The sequence below is a fragment of the Chrysemys picta genome, chromosome 2, assembly GCF_011386835.1.
Source record: "Chrysemys picta bellii isolate R12L10 chromosome 2, ASM1138683v2, whole genome shotgun sequence".
Classification (NCBI taxonomy): Eukaryota; Metazoa; Chordata; order Testudines; family Emydidae; genus Chrysemys; species Chrysemys picta.
Genome location: NC_088792.1, coordinates 136,587,958 through 136,608,274, shown reverse-complemented (window position 1 = coordinate 136,608,274; position 20,317 = coordinate 136,587,958). Strand labels below are relative to the sequence as shown.

At 39.9% G+C, this 20,317-nt stretch overlaps 1 protein-coding gene across 1 annotated transcript in view; it reads left to right on the top strand.

The window, feature by feature from the left end:
- DNAH5 (dynein axonemal heavy chain 5) overlaps nucleotides 1-20,317 on the top strand; it is a 315,641-nt gene that overhangs the window by 134,694 nt on the left and 160,630 nt on the right. The window contains exons 17-26 of the mRNA XM_065584236.1: nucleotides 1,242-1,387; nucleotides 4,727-4,901; nucleotides 5,587-5,826; nucleotides 9,639-9,829; nucleotides 9,930-10,029; nucleotides 11,838-11,974; nucleotides 13,981-14,182; nucleotides 16,025-16,260; nucleotides 18,718-18,936; nucleotides 19,813-19,875. Coding sequence (XP_065440308.1) covers nucleotides 1,242-1,387; nucleotides 4,727-4,901; nucleotides 5,587-5,826; nucleotides 9,639-9,829; nucleotides 9,930-10,029; nucleotides 11,838-11,974; nucleotides 13,981-14,182; nucleotides 16,025-16,260; nucleotides 18,718-18,936; nucleotides 19,813-19,875 — 1,709 coding nt within the window. The remainder of the gene's footprint in view (nucleotides 1-1,241; nucleotides 1,388-4,726; nucleotides 4,902-5,586; nucleotides 5,827-9,638; nucleotides 9,830-9,929; nucleotides 10,030-11,837; nucleotides 11,975-13,980; nucleotides 14,183-16,024; nucleotides 16,261-18,717; nucleotides 18,937-19,812; nucleotides 19,876-20,317) is intronic.

Genomic DNA, 20,317 nt, shown 5'->3' with positions numbered 1-20,317 from the left:
GCCAATACTTGAAGAAAATAGGAGGGAAAGGGGAAAACTCTATCAAACTTCACAATTGTGATATTCTCCTCCACTTCCCCAGCAGCTACCACATATCAATCTCTACCTTGTCTGGGCTTCTCTGCACCTTTACGTAAAGGTCCTCTTATGTTGTCACTGAACAACTTCTTATCTTACTGAATTAGCATTTTTTTCTAAAACGCTTGTAAATCCACTAATACATAAGCTGCCATCCAGGGCACCAGTGCCTTTTGAATTTTTAGCATGTGCTGTCATACTGGTACAAGCAAAAATAAACTCCACAGGCCTCACAAAACTAAAAAAAAAAAAAACTGAAAAGAGAATATAAATAACATTGTATGGGATGCACCTTCGTCTGCAACAGCCTGGGAGAAGAGATGGGTTTTGTAGCCTGTCCCAAAGGTCAAGAGATCTGGCTTACTTCAGATCCATGTAGTGCCAAAGATACCTACATCCCACCCAAAAGTTCTTTCATCTCTAATAACTAAGTTTACTTATATCAGAAAAAAATACAGGAAATGGCGCTTAACATGACTCACAAAGTGAATCCTGCAACATTAAGTTACCTATCCATAAATGACCTGGGTCCCTGATTGTGGGTGTTTGTCACATATTGTACTCCACCGTTAATTCATGTCAGATCCAGGTATGCTGAGCTTGAGCAGTCACTTAAACTCTCTCAACCGAAACATCTAGAAGGAAAAAAAAATGGTGCGGATAATGCTTGCGAGCGTCTTTGAAGTTAAAAAAAGTTATTTAAGGGCAGGGTGGTATACCTTGTCAAAATGTTTTAATATTAGTTTGGCTATATGGACGGTCAGTAAATTAATCTGTATAAAGGAAAAAACTTTGTTGCTTGTTGCCCCTCATAAGTGGCAAATTTCTTAATTGCAAATTCTGAGTTTTTGAGTACTAGGTAGTGTTATTATATGATGAAACTGGGGCCAGATTTTGCTGCACATTGTCTGTTGCACACATGCTAAAATGGTAGTTCTTAGAAAAACTTTATTTCATGAATTCATAAACCTTACTCCTTAAGTCATAACACTTAAAATGAAAGAAAATTTGATGTAATCTAATGTGATCAGTCCAAATATATCAGCATGTTGAGGGCAAAAGCATGAGAAAGGAATTGGGGGGGGGGCTTTATAACAACTACCATCTCCTCCCTTTGAACCTCTTTTGGATTTTTTTTTTTGCATGATCTTTTGTTTGGAAAGCTGAGCTGGAGCTGCTGCTTGATCGAGTGAATGATCTGATAGAATTTCGTATTGATGCTGTTCTACAAGAAATGAGCAGTGTGACGCTTTGTGAACTGCCAGAAGATGAACCGCTTACCTGTGAGGAATTTCTCCAGATGACTAAGGTTATGAGACTTACTCTTCTAAAAATATGTTTAGTTACTCTACATTGAAGTATGTGCTTCCTGAGTGAGTATGACATGCTTTTCATTAGACATGAACACTGCACTAATGATTTAAATTACTGAAGTAATTTGATAATGAGAATGACTAAAAATGTCCCAGTTCTCTGAGAGTGACATGTTTAAAATGCACAAATGTTTCAGTTATGAGGTGGCTTGTTGAGCTTCCAGTGTCAGACAGGCTATGGTAGTTACTCCTTGTCCTGTTTTACACCAATGAACTTAATTTGAAGAGCTTCCATTCACCCTTTTTCCTCTCACTGTCTTAGAGGTCTGACACTTGTCATGACATGGTTTCTGTGAAGCAAGAAGGGCTGGAGTTGCCTGTGAACATGCTTTGGCTGACCGGAGGGGTCAGCTCTCAACTGCCCTTGAGAGTAGTACTATGGAGATGGTTGGGAATTTGCAGTTTTTTTTTATCCCCATGGCCTCTTGAGCTGATCTGGATAGAGGGGCCAGTGCACAGGCAAACCCTATCCCTGAGACATTGCAAAAGAGTAGGTCCTTGGAAAGACTTCATTCCCCACAGAAGGGTATGAGTTAACCCAATCATATTCAAGTTTTTAGTTTTCACATGTAATAGGCAAATGAAAACAAGTATTGCTGGTTAAATCACAGTGAATTCTGGAATGAGGTGTTAGAATTACTTACAGAATTTAAAATTGCAAACAAAGAACAAATTAATTTTTAACTGACGTTCCATGGGCTTTCAGTTCCAGGGTTTCTCTTAAAACAACTAACCGAATTATTTAACCGTCCTCATTGAGCTAGTTCTTATATCCATAAGTAGTTGCAGTGATGTCATGTGACTACTCACGTAAGTGTTAGCATGGTCAGATTTCCATGATTCTTAAAGCAGTAAGATACAGCAAGCAGGGCATTTCTAGGCAATTGTGTAATATAATTTCCATGAAAGACCCTCTGAGAAGACTCATAGACTTTAAGGGACCATTATGATCATCTGGTCTGACCCCCTGCATGCTGCAGGCCATAAAACCGTCCCTACCCCTTCCCTGGACTCTGCTGCTGAAGTAATCATACCTGAATGCTCTCCCTTCAGTGTAGTTAGGATGTAACCTATTGGTGGCGGGAGGGTAGTTTAAAGCCCCCAATGCATGCAGTGGTCAGTGATACAAAGGTAATGGGCATCCATAATCTGTACATTTGAAATATTGTGGATACAACTATAATTTGGATTTAGATAGCTAGCAGTAAGTGGGAAAACAGATAAGAAAATGTCTAGGGCTGGATAAAGAATTGGAGTGCTGCTGTGGTAACCCTAAATATGGGGATTCTAGTAGGTACATTGATGCAAATACACCTGTAGTAGTGAAAACAGTCCTGAATGAATAAATTCTAAACAGGAGCAAGTGGCAAAGTAAGGACTTGTCTAAACTGAAAAGTTGAACCATACCATTAACTATACCAGCATAATGAGTGATACAACTCTGTGTTGTGGATGCAGTTGAACTGGGATAAAGGTGCATTACACTGTTCTAGTTTATTCCCATAAGGGAAAGAAAATAAGCTTTGCCTTTATACTGGAATAACTGCATCCCCCCTAGGGGTTGTGCTGGCATAATTTACTGGGTTTAAAAAAAAATCACAACCTTAATTTAATGGTTGCACTGGAACAAAAATGTGCAGACCAAGCCTAAGTCACAATTGGAAGTGATCTTGATTATTGGAAACATAGTATATTACATGTATTAGAACATTAAAATGTGCTAAAGGAAAATCTTTCCAGTTATTGATTATATTGAACTAGAATACCTGTTTGTGTGAAACTTCTCAGTGGACTATGAGGTGAAGCCATCGGCCTCCAGTGCACCCAAGAAAGGAGACCATCAGCCTTACTGTGTAGCGAGGAGTGTCCTAGTACAGTTATAACACATGTAGCAAAAATAAAAGTTTTAGAGCTGACCTCTTAAAGATGGATTTTGATTTTTGACACTCTACTGACAATGGGGAGATGTGTTATAGGTGCAGTCAATTGCAGATACCTGTAGCAGAGAAGACTAACCTTCTTGATAGATATCTTGATACTTTAGACATCAGGTTACTGATTAGAAAATCAGAATGGAAAGACATCTCATCGAAAATTATTGAAGCCCTCTATCTCATGTGCTGCTTCAGTGCTTCTGCAAAGCTGCACCCACTATTGATCACAGGTCCAAAATCAGAGGCTGAATTGAAATGTTCTGAAATAGTTCCACTATATAAAATAACATGATTTCTATTAAAAGTCAAAACTTTTTGTCAATCAGTTAAACTTGTAAAAAAAATTTCAGTTTCTCAATTTTAAATTCTGGAGCTCTTCCTCACTTTTTTTCCATGGGAAATTAATAGAAGCGAAAAGGTGGGAACTTCCCCATATTTTTCAATTTAAAATTAAACTTTCTGTTTTGAACACTTTTGACCAGCCCTAATGAAATTACACTAAGAATAGATATGTAACTGCTCTGTGTTAATATTTTGTCCTCTTCCCATACTTTCTGTTAACTATTTCACTTTAATCACTGTTGCTCTAAAAAAGTTTTGGTATCCCGCCTGCCAATCTTAACCATGAATGCAGCGCTCACCAGTATTTCCCTTGTGACCTGATGAAAGAATAACATGGAATTGATTAATGCTCCATCTGGACTGGCTAACTGATTCAAAATTGGAGAGTTTTTTTTTTTTTAAAGAAAACAAAACAAAGCAAAACAAATTTGCTGATATAAATGTGACAGGCTGGATTATGCAGCTTCTTCCCTTTCTCTGTAGCGTTCCTTATGAAAACTTAATAGTTTGGTGCAAATGCTGAGCAAAGTCATGTGACTCATTAAACTAAACAAAATGACCTTGAAAAACACTATTGTTGAGAAAGCCTGATCGTGCCAGACTTGCTATTGCTAACATAATCGTTCAAAATCATGAATTAGGCCCCTTCCCAAAAATCAAGATATTTTTAAAAGTAAATTTTGGCTGTCTATGTGTCTTCTGATTTTTTTGAGCTTTTAAATTAATTAAACCTAGAAAGTGTTTTTTTTTAATAAAAGCTGAGATTCTCATGCAGTACCAGATTCCGGCGCTTTAAGAAAAACAAATATCAAAATAATCATGAGATTGCTTCAGTTCATGACACTGCACACTTGATCAACTTACATACCTTATTCCATGTCTAGCCTTATTGATGGTAGTGGAATTACTTATAGGATAATGTACCACTCAAAGTTTTGTGTGCCAGCAAAGACTAAAAAAAAAATCAGACTCAACAGTATTTGCTGTATTTATTGATAGGAGCTCTGTGTTCAAGGTGCACATACTTTGCATTTGAAAAGCTCATTGGTGGAAGAAGCAGCCAATGAGCTGATAAACATGTTGTTGGACACAGAGGTGCATTCCAAAGGAGAAAATGAGAAGTCAATTCTGCGTCCAGTCAATGCTGAAACGAGTGAGGTGAATGAAAGTACAGGTAAGAGGAAACACTTCAAAAGCAAAAAGAACAGGAGTACTTGTGGCACCTTAGAGACTAACAAATTTGTTTGAGCATAAGCTTTCATGGGCTACAGCCCACTTCTTCGGATGCAAAAGCAGTTGTCTTTGCTTCACACTTAGTTGTCTGTACATGTAGATAAAATATGCTGGGGGCCCAGAGGGCTAATAGTGAATTTGATACTTAGAGACTTTCACACCTACAGATTACAGGCTTGAATCTAGTTTAGAGTGACTGAAAGGTGATACGAAACCTTTCAGCTGCTTTCCTTATGTGAAGTAGGCTAGTGACATCAATCCAACCTGCACAGCCAAGTGTCCATGTCACAGAAGCTAGCAGTGATAGGCATTATTTGGCCACCACATTTCATAGAGAAAGGACAAGGCTTGACTGGATAGGCAAAAAGATGTATCTTCACATTCCCAGAGGTAAATCTACTAGGTCTGTATTGAATATAGAATCTAGTCTTCAGGTCACTGTAAAATGCAAAGTGATTTACCCATGGGCAAGACATTATGGACATCCACTCACTTACACGTCTTTATAAAGATGGTATTAAAAATTGTTAATTTCCAGACATGTAATTGTATTCCTCTTTCTCTCCATAGTTTATTAAATTATGTTATAAATTACTATAATTTTACTGATTTGCTTTTAACAATAGAGGAGGAAGGGAGAAAGGAGAAACTGGCAACCTCTCATACAGCAAGTCAGATTATGGCTGGGATGTCTCCTCCTTTAACAAAGAAGAAGAGAAAGGAGATGGAAATGTTAGAGGAAGAAGCCCAAGAACTGCTTACCCACTTCAATCACCGCAATATTGATGCCCTTTTGAAGGTCACTCGGAACACTCTGGAGACCATACGCAAGCGCATTCATGCCTCTTCTGCGATCAACTTCTTAGGTAGCCATAGGTTCTACTACTTTACATTTTAATTAGTGTGCTGAAAAAAACAATTAGACATGGTATCCTAATATCATGCTAACCCAAGGCCAGATCTTCAAAGGAGGGTGGAATAGGTGAGCAAGCAATTTTGTGGGCTGGCTTGTTACACCACAGTTGCCTGCGTTGTACGTTTCCGAGGGAATTTTCCCCATAAGATGAATCCCCAGCTACTGGTGGGTTATGTTTATTATGGCAAAATTAAATATAAGTATTTTGGGGCCAGATGTATGTAAGTAGGTGTAGCCTTGTGTGTGCATAGGGTGACCAGACTTTGTAACTGAAAATCTGGGACACTGTAACCTGTTGGGTCTTGAAGTTTATATAGAGAGGTTTTGGCACTACAGGTATCAACTCCCTCTGCTTCTTAGCTGACAAGCAGCCACAGACAAACACAGGTCTTTTAGGACTTGTTCATATATCATGAGAGTGGACACAAATCCAGTTTATTTTCTTGGCAGCCCACCTTTAAAGACATAAATAAAATTAGAGGCTTCCATCTTTCATCTAAGTTGCATCTGCAATTTTGTGCAACACAATATTTGAGAATTCAAAAATTCATATCCTATTTAAGGTCGTGCGGGGGAGAGGGGGTGGCACTATATGTGAAAGAAAATGTAGAATCAAATGAAGTAAAAATCTTAAGTGAATCCACATGTTGCATAGAATCTCTATGGATAGAAATTTCATGCTCTAATAAGAATATAACATTAGGGATCTATTATAGACCACCTGACCAGGACAGTGATAGTGATGATGAAATGCTAAGGGAAATTAGAGAGGCTATCAAAATTAAGAACCCAATAATAGTGGGGGATTTCAATTATCCCCATATTGACTGGGAACATTTCACTTCAGGATGAAATGCAGAGATAAAATTTCTCGATACTTTAAATGACTGCTGCTTCATGGAGCAGCTGGTACGGGAACCCACAAGGGGAGAGGCAACTCTAGATTTAGTCCTGAGTGGAGCGCAGGAGCTGGTCCAAGAGGTAACTATAACAGGACCGCTTGGAAATAGTGACCATAATACAATACCATTCAACATCCCGGTGGTGGGAAGAACATCTCAACAGCCCAACACTGTGGCATTTAATTTCAAAAGGGGGAACTATGCAAAAATGAGGGGGTTAGTTAAACAGAAGTTAAAAAGTACAGTGACTAAAGTGAAATCCCTGCAAGCTGCATGGGTGCTTTTTAAAGACACTATAATAGAGGCCCAACTTCAATGTATACCCCAAATTAAGAAACACAGTAAAAGAACTAAAAAAGAGCCACCGTGGCTTAACAACCATGTAAAAGAAGCAGTGAGAGATAAAAAGACTTCCTTTAAAAAGTGGAAGTCAAATCCTATTGAGGCAAATAGAAAGGAGCATAAACGCTGCCAGATTAAGTGCAAGAATGTAATAAGAAAAGCCAATGAGGTGTTTGAAGAACGGCTAGCTAAAAACTCCAAAGGAAATAACAAAATGTTTTTTAAGTATATCAGAAGCAGGAAGCCTGCTAAACAACCAGTGGGGCCCCTTGATGATCGAGATACAAAAGGAGCACTTAAAGACGATAAAGTCATTGCGGAGAAACTAAATGGATTCTTTGCTTCAGTCTTCACGGCTGAGGATGTTAGGGAGATTCCCAAACCTGAGCCAGCTTTTGTAGGTGACAAATCTGAGGAACTGTCACAGATTGAAGTGTCACTAGAGGAGGTTTTGGAATTAATTGATAAACTTAACATTAACAAGTCACCGGGACCAGATGGCATTCACCCAAGAGTTCTGAAAGAACTCAAATGTGAAGTTGCGGAACTATTAACTAAGGTTTGTAACCTGTCCTTTAAATCGGCTTCTGTACCCAATGACTGGAAGTTAGCTAATGTAACGCCAATATTTAAAAAGGGCTCTAGAGGTGATCCCGGCAATTACAGACCGGTAAGTCTAACATCGGTACCAGGCAAATTAGTTGAAACAATAGTTAAGAATAAAATTGTCAGACACATAGAAAAACATAAACTGTTGAGCAATAGTCAACATGGTTTCTGTAAAGGGAAATCGTGTCTTACTAATCTATTAGAGTTCTTTGAAGGGGTCAACAAACAAGTGGACAAGGGGGATCCAGTGGACATAGTGTACTTAGATTTCCAGAAAGCCTTTGACAAGATCCCTCACCAAAGGCTCTTACATAAATTAAGTTGTCAAGGGATAAAAGGGAAGGTCCTTTCATGGATTGAGAACTGGTTAAAAGACCGGGAACAAAGGGTAGGAATTAATGGTAAATTCTCAGAATGGAGAGGGGTAACTAGTGGTGTTCCCCAAGGGTCAGTCCTCGGACCAATCCTATTCAACTTATTTATAAATGATCTGGAGAAAGAGGTAAACAGTGAGGTGGCAAAGTTTGCAGATGATACTAAACTGCTCAAGATAGTTAAAACCAAAGCAGACTGTGATGAACTTCAAAAAGATCTCACAAAACTAAGTGATTGGGCAACAAAATGGCAAATGAAATTTAATGTGGATAAATGTAAAGTAATGCACATTGGAAAAAATAACCCCAACTATATATATAATATGATGGGGGCTAATTTAGCTACAACAAGTCAGGAAAAAGATCTTGGAGTTATCGTGGATAGTTCTCTGAAGATGTCCGCGCAGTGTGCAGAGGCGGTCAAAAAAGCAAACAGGATGTTAGGGATCATTAAAAAGGGAATAGAGAATAAGACTGAGACTATATTATTGCCCTTCTATAAATCGATGGTACGCCCACATCTCGAATACTGCGTATGTGGTCTCCTCATCTCAAAAAAGATATACTGGCACTAGAAAAGGTTCAGAAAAGGGCAACTAAAATGATTAGGGGTTTGGAACGGGTCCCATATGAGGAGAGATTAAAGAGGCTAGGACTCTTCAGCTTGGAAAAGAGGAGACTAAGGGGGGATATGATAGAGGTATATAAAATCATGAGTGATGTGGAGAAAGTGGATAAGGAAAAGTTATTTACTTATTCCCATAATACAAGAACTAGGGGTCACCAAATGAAATTAATAGGCAGCAGGTTTAAAACAAATAAAAGGAAGTTCTTCTTCACGCAGCGCACAGTCAACTTGTGGAACCCCTTACCTGAGGAGGTTGTGAAGGCTAGGACTATAACAGCGTTTAAAAGAGAACTGGATAAATTCATGGTGGTTAAGTCCATTAATGGCTATTAGCCAGGATGGGTAAGGAATGGTGTCCCTAGCCTCTGTTTGTCAGAGGATGGAGATGGATGGCAGGAGAGAGATCACTTGATCATTGCCTGTTGGTCCACTCCCTCTGGGGCACCTGGCATTGGCCACTGTCGGTAGACAGGATACTGGGCTAGATGGACCTTTGGTCTGACCCGGTACGGCCGTTCTTATGTTCTTTATTTACAAATTTGTATTTGAGTGCACAAATCAGATTATTTGCCGATAGTTTTGTTCTAATGTTTGTGTACCAATCAGCTGTTGTGGTGGGGGGAGAGTGCATAAAGTAATGGCATAAGAGTTTAGAGGATTTTTGTATTGCTATTGACTTCAGAGTCTTTTAATGGAGCCTCAGTTACAAAATAAGTAGCTGGAATAAGTGTTCCCCTAAACAATACTAAGTTCAGTAACCACCAATATGCTATATTTAAAAAAAGCTATAGATGGTGAGAACAGATCACTGTAAATTGGTTTAGTTTCATATCTATGGACAAAATAAAGAATACTGAACAGGTTTTTAAAACTCTACTTATAACAATCGGTTTTGTTTTTCCTTTAGACAATGACAGTGCTTCTAAGCAAAAACAGAGTGCTCAGCCTATTTTTCGGACTAGCATTAACTTGTCTATCCCAAATATCGTTATGATGCCAGCTTTGGATGAGGTACAGCAAACACTTAATAAAGCTGTGGAGAGTATTGTCAGTGTCATGAAAGGAGTTGGTCAGTGGAGTAAAGAGAGAATGTCTAAGGTTTGTCTTCAGTAGACTTCCTTTTAAAATATATTTAAAAATCCCGCTCTTGAAAAATTTCTGACAGAAAATAAATATGATCATTCTACTTCCTACACAGAAAAAAATGCTAGAAAGAAAAATAGCTGCTTTGCGGCGCAGTAGCGAAGACAGTGATTCTGATGATGGAATGAGAGAGACTGGAGTAAAAAATGCTCAGGGTAATTAACTTTATAATATCACTGCCTCAGATTTAGACATAAATGTTGTGTCTCCTACGGTATGTGTTCTGGGATATGTATAACTACTTGGATATGAAGATGATATCACTCAGAATACACTAATATTATATCACCCTGGAGGACAGATTTGTGGTGCACGAGCGGAAGAGGGTGCAAATACAGTGAGGGGCTGGGCACAATCCCTGTGCTTGCTATCCTGGTATATGAGGACCAGGAGAGTCTACAGTAGTGGTTCTCAAAGCCGGTCCGCCGCTTGTTCAGGGAAAGTCCCTGGCGGGCCGGGCCTGTTTGTTTACCTGCCCCGTCCGCAGGTTCGGCCAATCGCGGCTCCCACTGGCCGCGGTTCACTGCTCCAGGCCAATGGGGGCTGCAGGAAGCAGCGGGGGATGAGGGATATGCTGGCTGCCCTTCCCCCTCCGAATTACCTGAACTGGCTTAAGGAGAGTGCTTATTGTACCCTGCTAAAGGTGTGGCAGCCCTGGCTCTGTGATGATTAGCCCTCCTAGTACCTTCATGGAAATTCTGGCTGAGGTAGCCAAAATGTTTGTGGGGACTCCACTATGGTGGAATGTTTCCATGACCACTCCAATGTGCACTGTGTCTTCACTGCCACAATATAGTCTTTAGACCTGCACTTACCTTACCCCTTTAGAATGTTACTTTACACCAAAAGCAGAGTGCACTTACATTTCAGTTCTTCAGTATAAGAAAATGTATTGCACAAGTGATTGTAGTGGTCACAGAGAAGCTGCTCTGAGGGTTTCAGGATGGGGTGCATGTAGACTAACACTGCAATATGAACATTTAAAGACAAAGTTTATTTTGTGACTGTCTGTGCAGCCACTTACATTCAGATACTTATGTGATTAAAAATACATTTTAAGGTGGTGTCTACTTCCTGGGTAGTGATTTATAGTAGTGTAGTAGTGTTGGAGTAAATTTAAACTTAAGCCAAATTCATCGTTTGTATCTATTTATCTTGGGTACTTACTACACTAATAGGGACTGTGTATCTGAATGCCTCAAACCTGCTAATATATTTATCCTCACATCACCCTGGTAAGATAGGGAAGTGCTAGTACTCCTGTTTTACAGATGGTGAACTGAGGCCAAGAGTTCAAGGGACTAGCCCAGAGTTGCCACAGGAAGTCTATGGGAGAGCAGGGACTTGAAGCCAGGTCTCCCAAGTCCTAGCCTAGCACCTTAATCACTGGACCATCCTTGAAGTAATACTTAAGTACACATAATGCTAATTTAGTACTTCCATTTTTTAGGACATAGGATGGAGAGGGTGCCCTTTTGGGATTCCCCCTTTCATTAATATCAATATACGTGAATGGTGGCCCATCTCCCTCTGCTTGAGATGATTTGATTTTGTCTTCCTCCAGAGCTGGTTGATGCTGCTTCCAAATACCACACTTTTGGCTTAGTCACTCCAAGTGATGTACATGATATAAACTCCTTGAAAGAAAGAAAAACAGGGATTGTTCGGGTGAGACCGAAACAGAGTGCACTGCCCTACTCTGTGCTGGGGAGCTTGAAGTGAACAGGTGGCTATTTGGTGACAAGGATTGTCTCTTCACTAGGTGTCTTTGGTGAAGAATGGCTTTGTATCAGCCACTTGTAAAATTGACTATACTCTTTTGATTGATTAAAATATTAAGACTTAGAGGGAATGCCTATTGAGAGACTACATGTCTTCAACTTGGGAGTTTTGTCGAACTGAGAATTATAACATTTTCTTAAATTGGTCTTTACAAATACTTTCAATGGCTCTGTCCTTTTAGATACCACCTCAGAAATAGCAACTGCAAACTTGCCTGCTCCAGTGCAAAACAAAAACTACTACAAAAGTGTTTCTGAGAACAAGGAAATTATTAAATTGGTCTCTGTACTTAGTACTGTCCTCAGTTCTACCAAAAAGGTAAGCAAGCAGGGTTATGGTTGAATCTTACTATCTATGGCACTCCTTATGCCATGAAATATAAGGAGCCTACAACACTGGGCTAATGTATATAGGATGGTGACATGCTTATAAAAATTGCTTAATGAGAACAAGAGAAACTGTGATGGTGGAGAGAGAACATTTGTAGTTGCAAAGTTGCATCATGTCTAGAAAGGGTAACTTTGAACAGTAAAAAAGCACACAGCCCTGAAAGCTTTATGGGAGTTTAAGCTTATTGTTTAACATAAAACTAAACATGGATAATAAGTCCCCAGGGTGTGAACTACCCCACTGGACACATCTGAAAGAGTGTAGCTAGTACATCTTAATGATTTTTGACAGGATGAGGTGGTAATTTTTCACTAGTGACCAGACACTTGCTATAGAAATGTATTAGTGAGAAGGCAAGATCCTGAGTACTCAAGTAAAAGTTCTGCCAAAGCTAGTGGGAGTGCCTCAGTAAGACTGGTGTATTAAGCCCTCAGAGGAAAATCCAGCTGCTGCCTCTGCAGCTGTGGAGGGGGGCATAGATGTTCAGCTGCCTGAGGTGCAGTGGTCTGGCTGTGGGGAGATGACCCTATGGGTGTATATTCCTTGCATGTCATGGTGTGAAAGGGGTGAGTCTATGGTCACCAGATGTCCCGATTTTATAGGGACAGTCCCGATTTTTGGATCTTTTTCTTATATAGGCTCCTATTACCCCCCACCCCCGTCCCGATTTTTCACATTTGCTGTCTGATCACCCTAGGTCAGCCATAGGCCCAGAGACTGTATTGTTGTAGGGGCAACGAGTGTCTGCTGGGCCTACTCAGAGCCACTGGCTTTTGAAGGTGCTCTGCAGCCTGGGAGGGGGGATTTACTTTGCTCTACCCTGTATCTGCTCAGAACCCAGCTCATCATTTAGGGCTGGTAACTGCATTGAAGATTTAGCCAGAAATGCATACATTCATGGATGGAATAAAGGCCACAGTTGAGAATGTGCATGTCACAGTACATCATCAGTGTGCAAAAGGCCTAAACACTGTTCTGCCTAACATATAAATGAACACCACTGCCCTGTGGATCTAATAGCAATGTCCAGCACATGACACGGGTAGAAATCCAGGTTAGTGGTTATTTCCTCATAGGCGAGTAATAAACCCCAAAGTAATGTTTATTTCTCATTATTCATAAGTTGCAGTATGGAAGTGGGTTACTGGAAAATGCCAAAGGCAATATAAAAAAATAAAGATTGCAAACTAATTAGGCACACTTTTGTCTCAAAACTCTTCTAGGCTATGGGAAGAGAGATAATCCAAAGAGAAGAGAAATTGCCTCCTCTATTTGAATTCTTGCCATCACACTGACTAAGGGCTTGTCTACACTATCGCACGGGGTTGATCTAAGATACGCAACTTCAGCTACATGAATAGCATCGCTGAAGTCGACGTATTTAGATCTACTTACCACGGAGACTTCACCGCGGTAAGTTGACAGCTGACACTCTCCCGTTGACTCCGCTTGCGCTTCTCGTTCTGGTGGAGTACCGGAGTCGACGGGAGAGCTCTCAGCGGTCGATTTATCGCGTCTATACTATACTAGATGCGATGATCGATCGCTACCTGCTGATCCGGCGGGTAGTGTAGACAACCCCTAAGACATTGCCCCTTTTAACCTAAAGGGACCATATTATTTCCACTGATTTGTAGTTGAGGTTGCATACTAGTAACTGAGGGAAGGTTTTAGTACTAAATAATCTAACAGGTACATGGTGACTTGTTCAGCCATATTCAGTATGATTAGTTTTTTTGTATCTGAATAGATATTGCATTCTAGCAGTATTTCCTTAACTTAAATATTTCAACACCCTCCTGTTTGGTGCTGAAATGCAGCTTACCCCACCATTTACTTCAACTGAACTCGAACCAACATCTGAAATATCTGAGAAATTACTTGTTCACAGCTGCTCATTGAGAAACTTCCTTTGACCTTGTAATTTATTCCAGGAGGTTCTTACAGCTCTGGAGCGTTTCAAATGTTATGACCACATCTGGCAAAGGAAGAAGGAGGAAACCATCAATAAGTTCATAACAGGGAATCCTTTACTCTCTGAATTTGAGTCCCAGATCCTCCATTTCAGAGACTTGGAGCTGGAGATAAACTCGGAGCCTGAATACATCTGTGTGGGAGCTATGGCACTATATAGTGGTACAGTGGTCAACTCAAGTATTTTGTAGAACAAATGTTATACTTTCCCACTCTAACCTTTATCATTAATGCATATTGAAGCAATTGAGACTATTGCCTTAAAATGCACTTTTAAATTCTCCCAATAATTATAACTCTGAGACCCATAAAAAGATTCTGTTGAGGGACAGTATCTTAAGCTTATAGCCAGGCTTCTGTGATAAGATCTACTTTTACCCTTCATGCTCAGATCTGAAGCATGAATTATCTGTGTCAAAATGTTACTATTATTTGGAAGAAGTCAAATGCATTTACTTATATTTAGAATCAATTCATGAAATTGTTTCAAAGTTATTAGGGGGGAAAAACTACTTGGTATGCTCAGAACTCATTGGTGGCATGGGTGCAAGGGATGGGTGTAGTTGCACTAGCAGAGGGAGACACTCTGTTGCAGGGGATAAAGTGGTGTGTGGGTGTGTGATGTAATCACACTAGCCAACACGTGGGCAGAACCAAGACACAGCCGGCCTGCCTTTCCCCTTCCTGCACGTTCCCTGCCCACCTGTGCAGCATGGGGGCTAGTGGCCCTGCAGAGGGAGGGAGGAGCCTCATTCTGTGACCCACAAAACAGGTAATATGCTCATGGGAATAAGAGGGCTCCATGCATAGGAGCATATGACAGGTCAAAATAATAAATGTCACACTTTGCACAGGTAATAGAAGGACATACAAGCAATAACCTATATTAAATGGGATAATTTAAACTAATCCTATGCATTGTCACTAATATATATTCATCATTGAAGCCAGAGCAGTTTCATGTCCTTGATTTTGATCTTGCTTCAAAAGGTTTTACAGCAGCATAGCAGAAGTAAGAATTGGGGCCTTAATTTTCCCCATTGAAATTGGAAACTTGTGCCCATTAAATAAATGGCAAAGCTCCTACAAGTTAAATGAGTAGTTTTGTGTATCATTCTTTTTTTTAAGATTTCACTTAATTCCCTACCCCAGTTATTCTAAAATGATTTAAATGATAACTTTCCCATCGTGTTTTTATTTAACCTGATAGTTCAGAGAATAAAATTGGAGTGTGGACAACTAAACTGATGAACAAGATAATACATGTGCAGTGTGAGCGCTCACAATCGTGTAAAATAGAAGTGAAGTAAAGAGCCAAACTATGGCTCCCTCTGTGTGAATTCACAGCAGGGGAAGAGTGCAGGGTCCATCCAAAGCACTCCAATACAGGAATCAGTCATCATTCAGGTGCACCCTGGTTGGGGTGACACTTGAGCTATGAACAGTATTATGTACCCCCAAAAGGGTGGTGGGCTGGGTTCTGTGCATGGTTTTTCCCTCACCACATGCACACTTGTACCTGGAGGCTAGAACTGAGGTTATGCACTTACAGAAGGGTGGAGCATTGGTTATAGCACTTGTGAAAATAGGACGCTGAAATGCTTGTAGAGATACAGTCATTGCCACTCTTCAGCATGCTCTCTCTAGCATCCCTGAAGACATGACATAAACTGCCTTCTATAATCATATAGGCTCCAACTACCGAAGCTCAGTGGCTCAAGGACCCTTGTCCAGCATCCTTATGTCACTTAAAGGCAAAAACAGGTTCTTGACAATTAAATTGTTTTAAGATGAAATTGAAATGATCATTCTGACAAAATGTACATTGCTTTTTGCCAAATCTCTTAAGCCCACAAACACAAGAATAAAACACATATGTAACAGTCATCTGAAAACAAAATCAATGTCTATATTTGAAAAAGTACTGACAATTTAACAAGAGGCTCGTGTATAAAATCTGCTTTTGGGGAAATGATCTAAAATGACTTGTTCTCTGTTTTCTAGCTGACCTGAAGCTAGCACTGGCTGCAGAAACCAAGGCTTGGATGATTGAGTTGGGGCGTCACTGTAACAAGAAATACAGAACTGAGATGGAAAACATTTTCACATTTGTAGAGGAAATCGGCAAGAAACTGAATCGACAAATTAAGGATTTGGATGACATAAGAATAGCTATGGCTGCATTAAAAGAGATTAGAGAGCAACAAATCCCCATAGACTTCCAAGTGGTACCTATTGAGGTAATCAAAAAGAGATAAGCGTGTGTTTACTTGCGGTGTAAATTTTGAAAATGTGATGAGAAAAAAATATATAGTAGTGCTAATATGAGCAAATTAGTTAAATAATAAAATGAGTCTGGTCCTGAAAGTCCTTCATGTGCAGAACTCCCATTATGGCAAATGTAAACTCAGTGAGCCAAGAGGCAGCATGTAGGCATGAGCCTGTCATAGCAGCAGAGAGAAATGGAGAGGCTCAGACAAGTGGAATTCTCAAATGAGAATTACTAAGGCAGTTGACAAGAAAGTTGTTGCCCTTGGGTGCAGCAGAGGCCAAAGCGTATGGAGACACAAAGGAGGTGACTGTTAGATGAATAGCCAGAGCTCTTTGGAGTCTAGTAGAACAAGTCCATGCAGGCTTAAATGGCAATTGCACAATGGATCCTGAAAAGAACTGGGCTTCAATATAGGTGCTAGAGCAGGATAGGTGATGTGACTGTGCGGCTTCATGAGTGGGAGAGGGCAGGCTGCAGGTCTGTGCTGAACTATGGACATTTCAAGCTGACAGGTAGCCAAAACAAGAGGCAGGAGATGGTGACAGGTAGATCGACACAGAGCTGTAGGGAGTTGTATATGAGGTAGGGAGGGTATACTGCAGATCTAAGTCAAGAAGGAAGATGGAGGTGGAATTGAGCCTGAGGATGTCCATCTTGCTGACGACAAGTACTTGATAAAGAAAGTGTTGCTGACTCTTAAGGAGAATCACAGGTTCTCTTGATCAAGACAGAAAATTTAAAGTTTATGCTGTAATTTTAAAGAAAATGTCCATTTCCTATTCGACCGTTTCACCATTAAAGCATGACCCTGTCCCAGTGCAGTTTTGTACAGTGTGGCTTATTGATGGCTACACCTCACAATAGAAGCTTCTGGCTTAAATTCCCAACCAGCAACCAACTATTTTGTGCTTCTGTTGTGCCTGCCTTTTGAATTCTTAGCTCTTTAGTTAGCTTACTGCATGTTTTCTACTTACCAGAGGTACTAGCAAGTCTACTCTCGTAGCTTGGATATATAAGGGGTGCATTTGCTGATGAAATGCTTGATTAGGACAACTGTTTTTCTATGTCAGTTTTCTCTAGAATAAACTTCAGCAATTTCTGAACTGGAGTTTATAGCTGTAATTAAGGAAATATGCTAATGTGCTCCAAATATGGGTTGTGGACTGAAAATATTGTGTTTCATACATGATACTTTCAGTATCCCTGGAAGCTAGAAAGCATTCAAGCATTTGTTAGAGGTGCAAATAACAGACATATTTGTTGATTCACATACCAGTTTTTGGCTAGCTTTGTATCTTGGTGTACTCCTATACAACATCTTCCTTAGAAAACTCATATCAAGATTGATTTTTAGTCCATTATTTGGTCTAAATTAAATGTTTTTCTTGGTTGTCATTAGTAGAGTACAGTTCCAGTCCCTCTTTCACCCATATTTTTGTTTGTAACAAAGAGTTACCCAAAGTTCTTAAAGTTCTAGAATGAAAATATGAGAGACCAATTTAATTGGTTTCTGATTACTTTAGCTAGTTGTCGCAGTGTCGCATATCAAAACAAAGCATCAATGGTACATATGAAAATCCAGGTACTCAGACACCACAGTATTGGAATCTATAGATGTGGGAGGGGGCAGAGCTGGGAGAGCAGGTAATAAAGCAGCTAATATACTTAATTGTCAATTCATACACCTAAGTTCTCTGGTAAATCTTGGCTGTTCTGGATTCCCACTACTCTTAGTGGTAAATATCTGATACACCGCTACCTTGATATAACGCGACCCGATATAACACGAATTCGGATATAACGCGGTAAAGCAGCGCTCCGGGGGGGCGGGGCTGCGCACTCCAGTGGATCAAAGCAAGTTTCACCTATAATGCGGTAAGATTTTTTTGGCTCCCGAGGACAGCGTTATATCGAGGTAGAGGTGTATTAGATTTAAGCATGTATGCAAAAGAAGATCTGTTCAAGAGTGTTGGCTATTTTATTGTAAAATGTTTAGCTATTCCTCTCTTCCATGTATTACCGGTGGTAGTGCTGAATGTAGTCATTATAGTGGGTCAGTTCTGAAGCATAGCTTTAATTTAATTCTTCTTACACTTATGGCAATGAAAATGAATTTGTAGATTACATAGGGTCTTGTCATTATAACCAGCAAAGAATTTTAGAGGAACAGGTTGAAACACAAACAAAAATCCATCAGAGCTGTGAAGAGGAAAAACAGTAGTTTTAATTTCTGTGTAATCATGGATTCCTGAATTTGTTGTTTATGCACAACTATATTAGCATAGCCTTCCTGCTTCTCTAAAAGACCATCTGGCACTGTCTTCAGTCTCCCACATTTAAAATCTTGAGAATTTATATATGTATTTGTATAGAATATAGCATGTTCTGTACATGGTGGATATAGATGCAACCATTGTTCTGACAGGAATCCTATGCAATGTTAAACAAATATGAGCTGCTGGTGGCAAAGGAAGAGATGGAGAAGGTGGACACCCTGCGCTATATCTGGGAGAAGCTTCTGGTCCGGGCAAATGAAGTGCAGAATGAGCTAGTAGCTTTGCAGCCCAACTTCAGGGGAGAATTAATTAGCACTGTGGAGATATTCACTGAAGATTGTCATCAGTACTATGCAGACTACGACAAGGTATTAATCTCTGGAGTGTTTCAAAAGAAAGAAACTTAAAAAAAAAACAGCTTGGAAGTTCTCTGGGTGACCCTTGTAAACTCTGTGGTGTTCAACTTCATTGCAGAGGGTGCTGTGATCATGGAGCACGAGAGTCAGTTCACTTTTTTTTCTGGAGCATGTGGTAGGGGTCATGATTTTTCAGCAAGGGAAGCTGGGGGCAAATGGGGATGATAGTTCAATGTTTCGGAGGCCAAGCTTATTGAATGGGGGGGAGGGATAGCTCAGTGGTTTGAGCATTGGCCTGTTAAACCCAGGGTTGTGAGTTCAATCCTTGAGGGGGCCACTTAGGGATGTGGGGTAAAATCAGTACTTGGTCCTGCTAGAGAAGACAGGAGACTGGACTCAATGACCTTTCAGTTCTATGAGATAGGTATATCTCCATATAGTCTATATATATTTTTTTATTATTAATGCTTGTACTCCAGTTAGTGCAAGGTTTGTCTGGCATGTAGGAGGGTGGAAGCTTCTTGCACCCTCCCAAATTCATTGTTGCAAAGAAGACAGGCAGAGTCAGTCTCCAGTAAACCAGCTCACTAGTATCTGTTCTCCCACAGTAGAAGGGTATAGCGATGTGTACTTCTTAAAGGTCCTTTCCAATTCATTAAGTATGAAAAGTACTTGAATCCCCTTCTGTCACCCTTAGTCGTGTCAAGCACCTTTCCCTATGAATGGGCGTGCTGATCTCTCTGGTACTACTAGATATGAGTCAGGGTGGCAAAACTCAGTAGTAAAAACTATTAATGAAGTTAACACTTGAAGAGACAGTGAAATCATATGTGCCAAATGTTTTATTTTTAAAATTGGTGAACAGCATCTTTAACTTTCTTCTTCCAGAATGGACCAATGGCGGTTGGTCTTGAGCCTCAGGAAGCCAGTGACAGGCTTATCATGTTCCAGGTATTCATTCCCAATTCAAAGACTTAATAAAAATGTCATGTAAGTAGCAAAAACATTTCAGTAAGTCAGAATTTAGCAGAACACTTAAATAAATTCTACAAGGCTATATAGCCTCATGCAGTGGCCATAGTCCACTTAATTTTGCCTACTGGTATGAAAGTTTGTTGAAAATTTTTTGACATTAGCTAGCAAGGAATAATAAACAATTGAATAGCAAAAAATGGGTAACGTGCATCGTACATACAGAATTTGTATAATAAAACATAATTACTAAGTGCAGGTGTCCTGATTGGAGTCTAATTGTGCTGAGCATACACTTTGATATATCTGCATCTTTGGTCTCACTTTTTAATGCTCACTCCACACCACCAGGCTTTTGCCAAATCGTGCCACTTCTTTATATTATGCAACCCTCCCCCAAACATATGTACTCTTCACTACC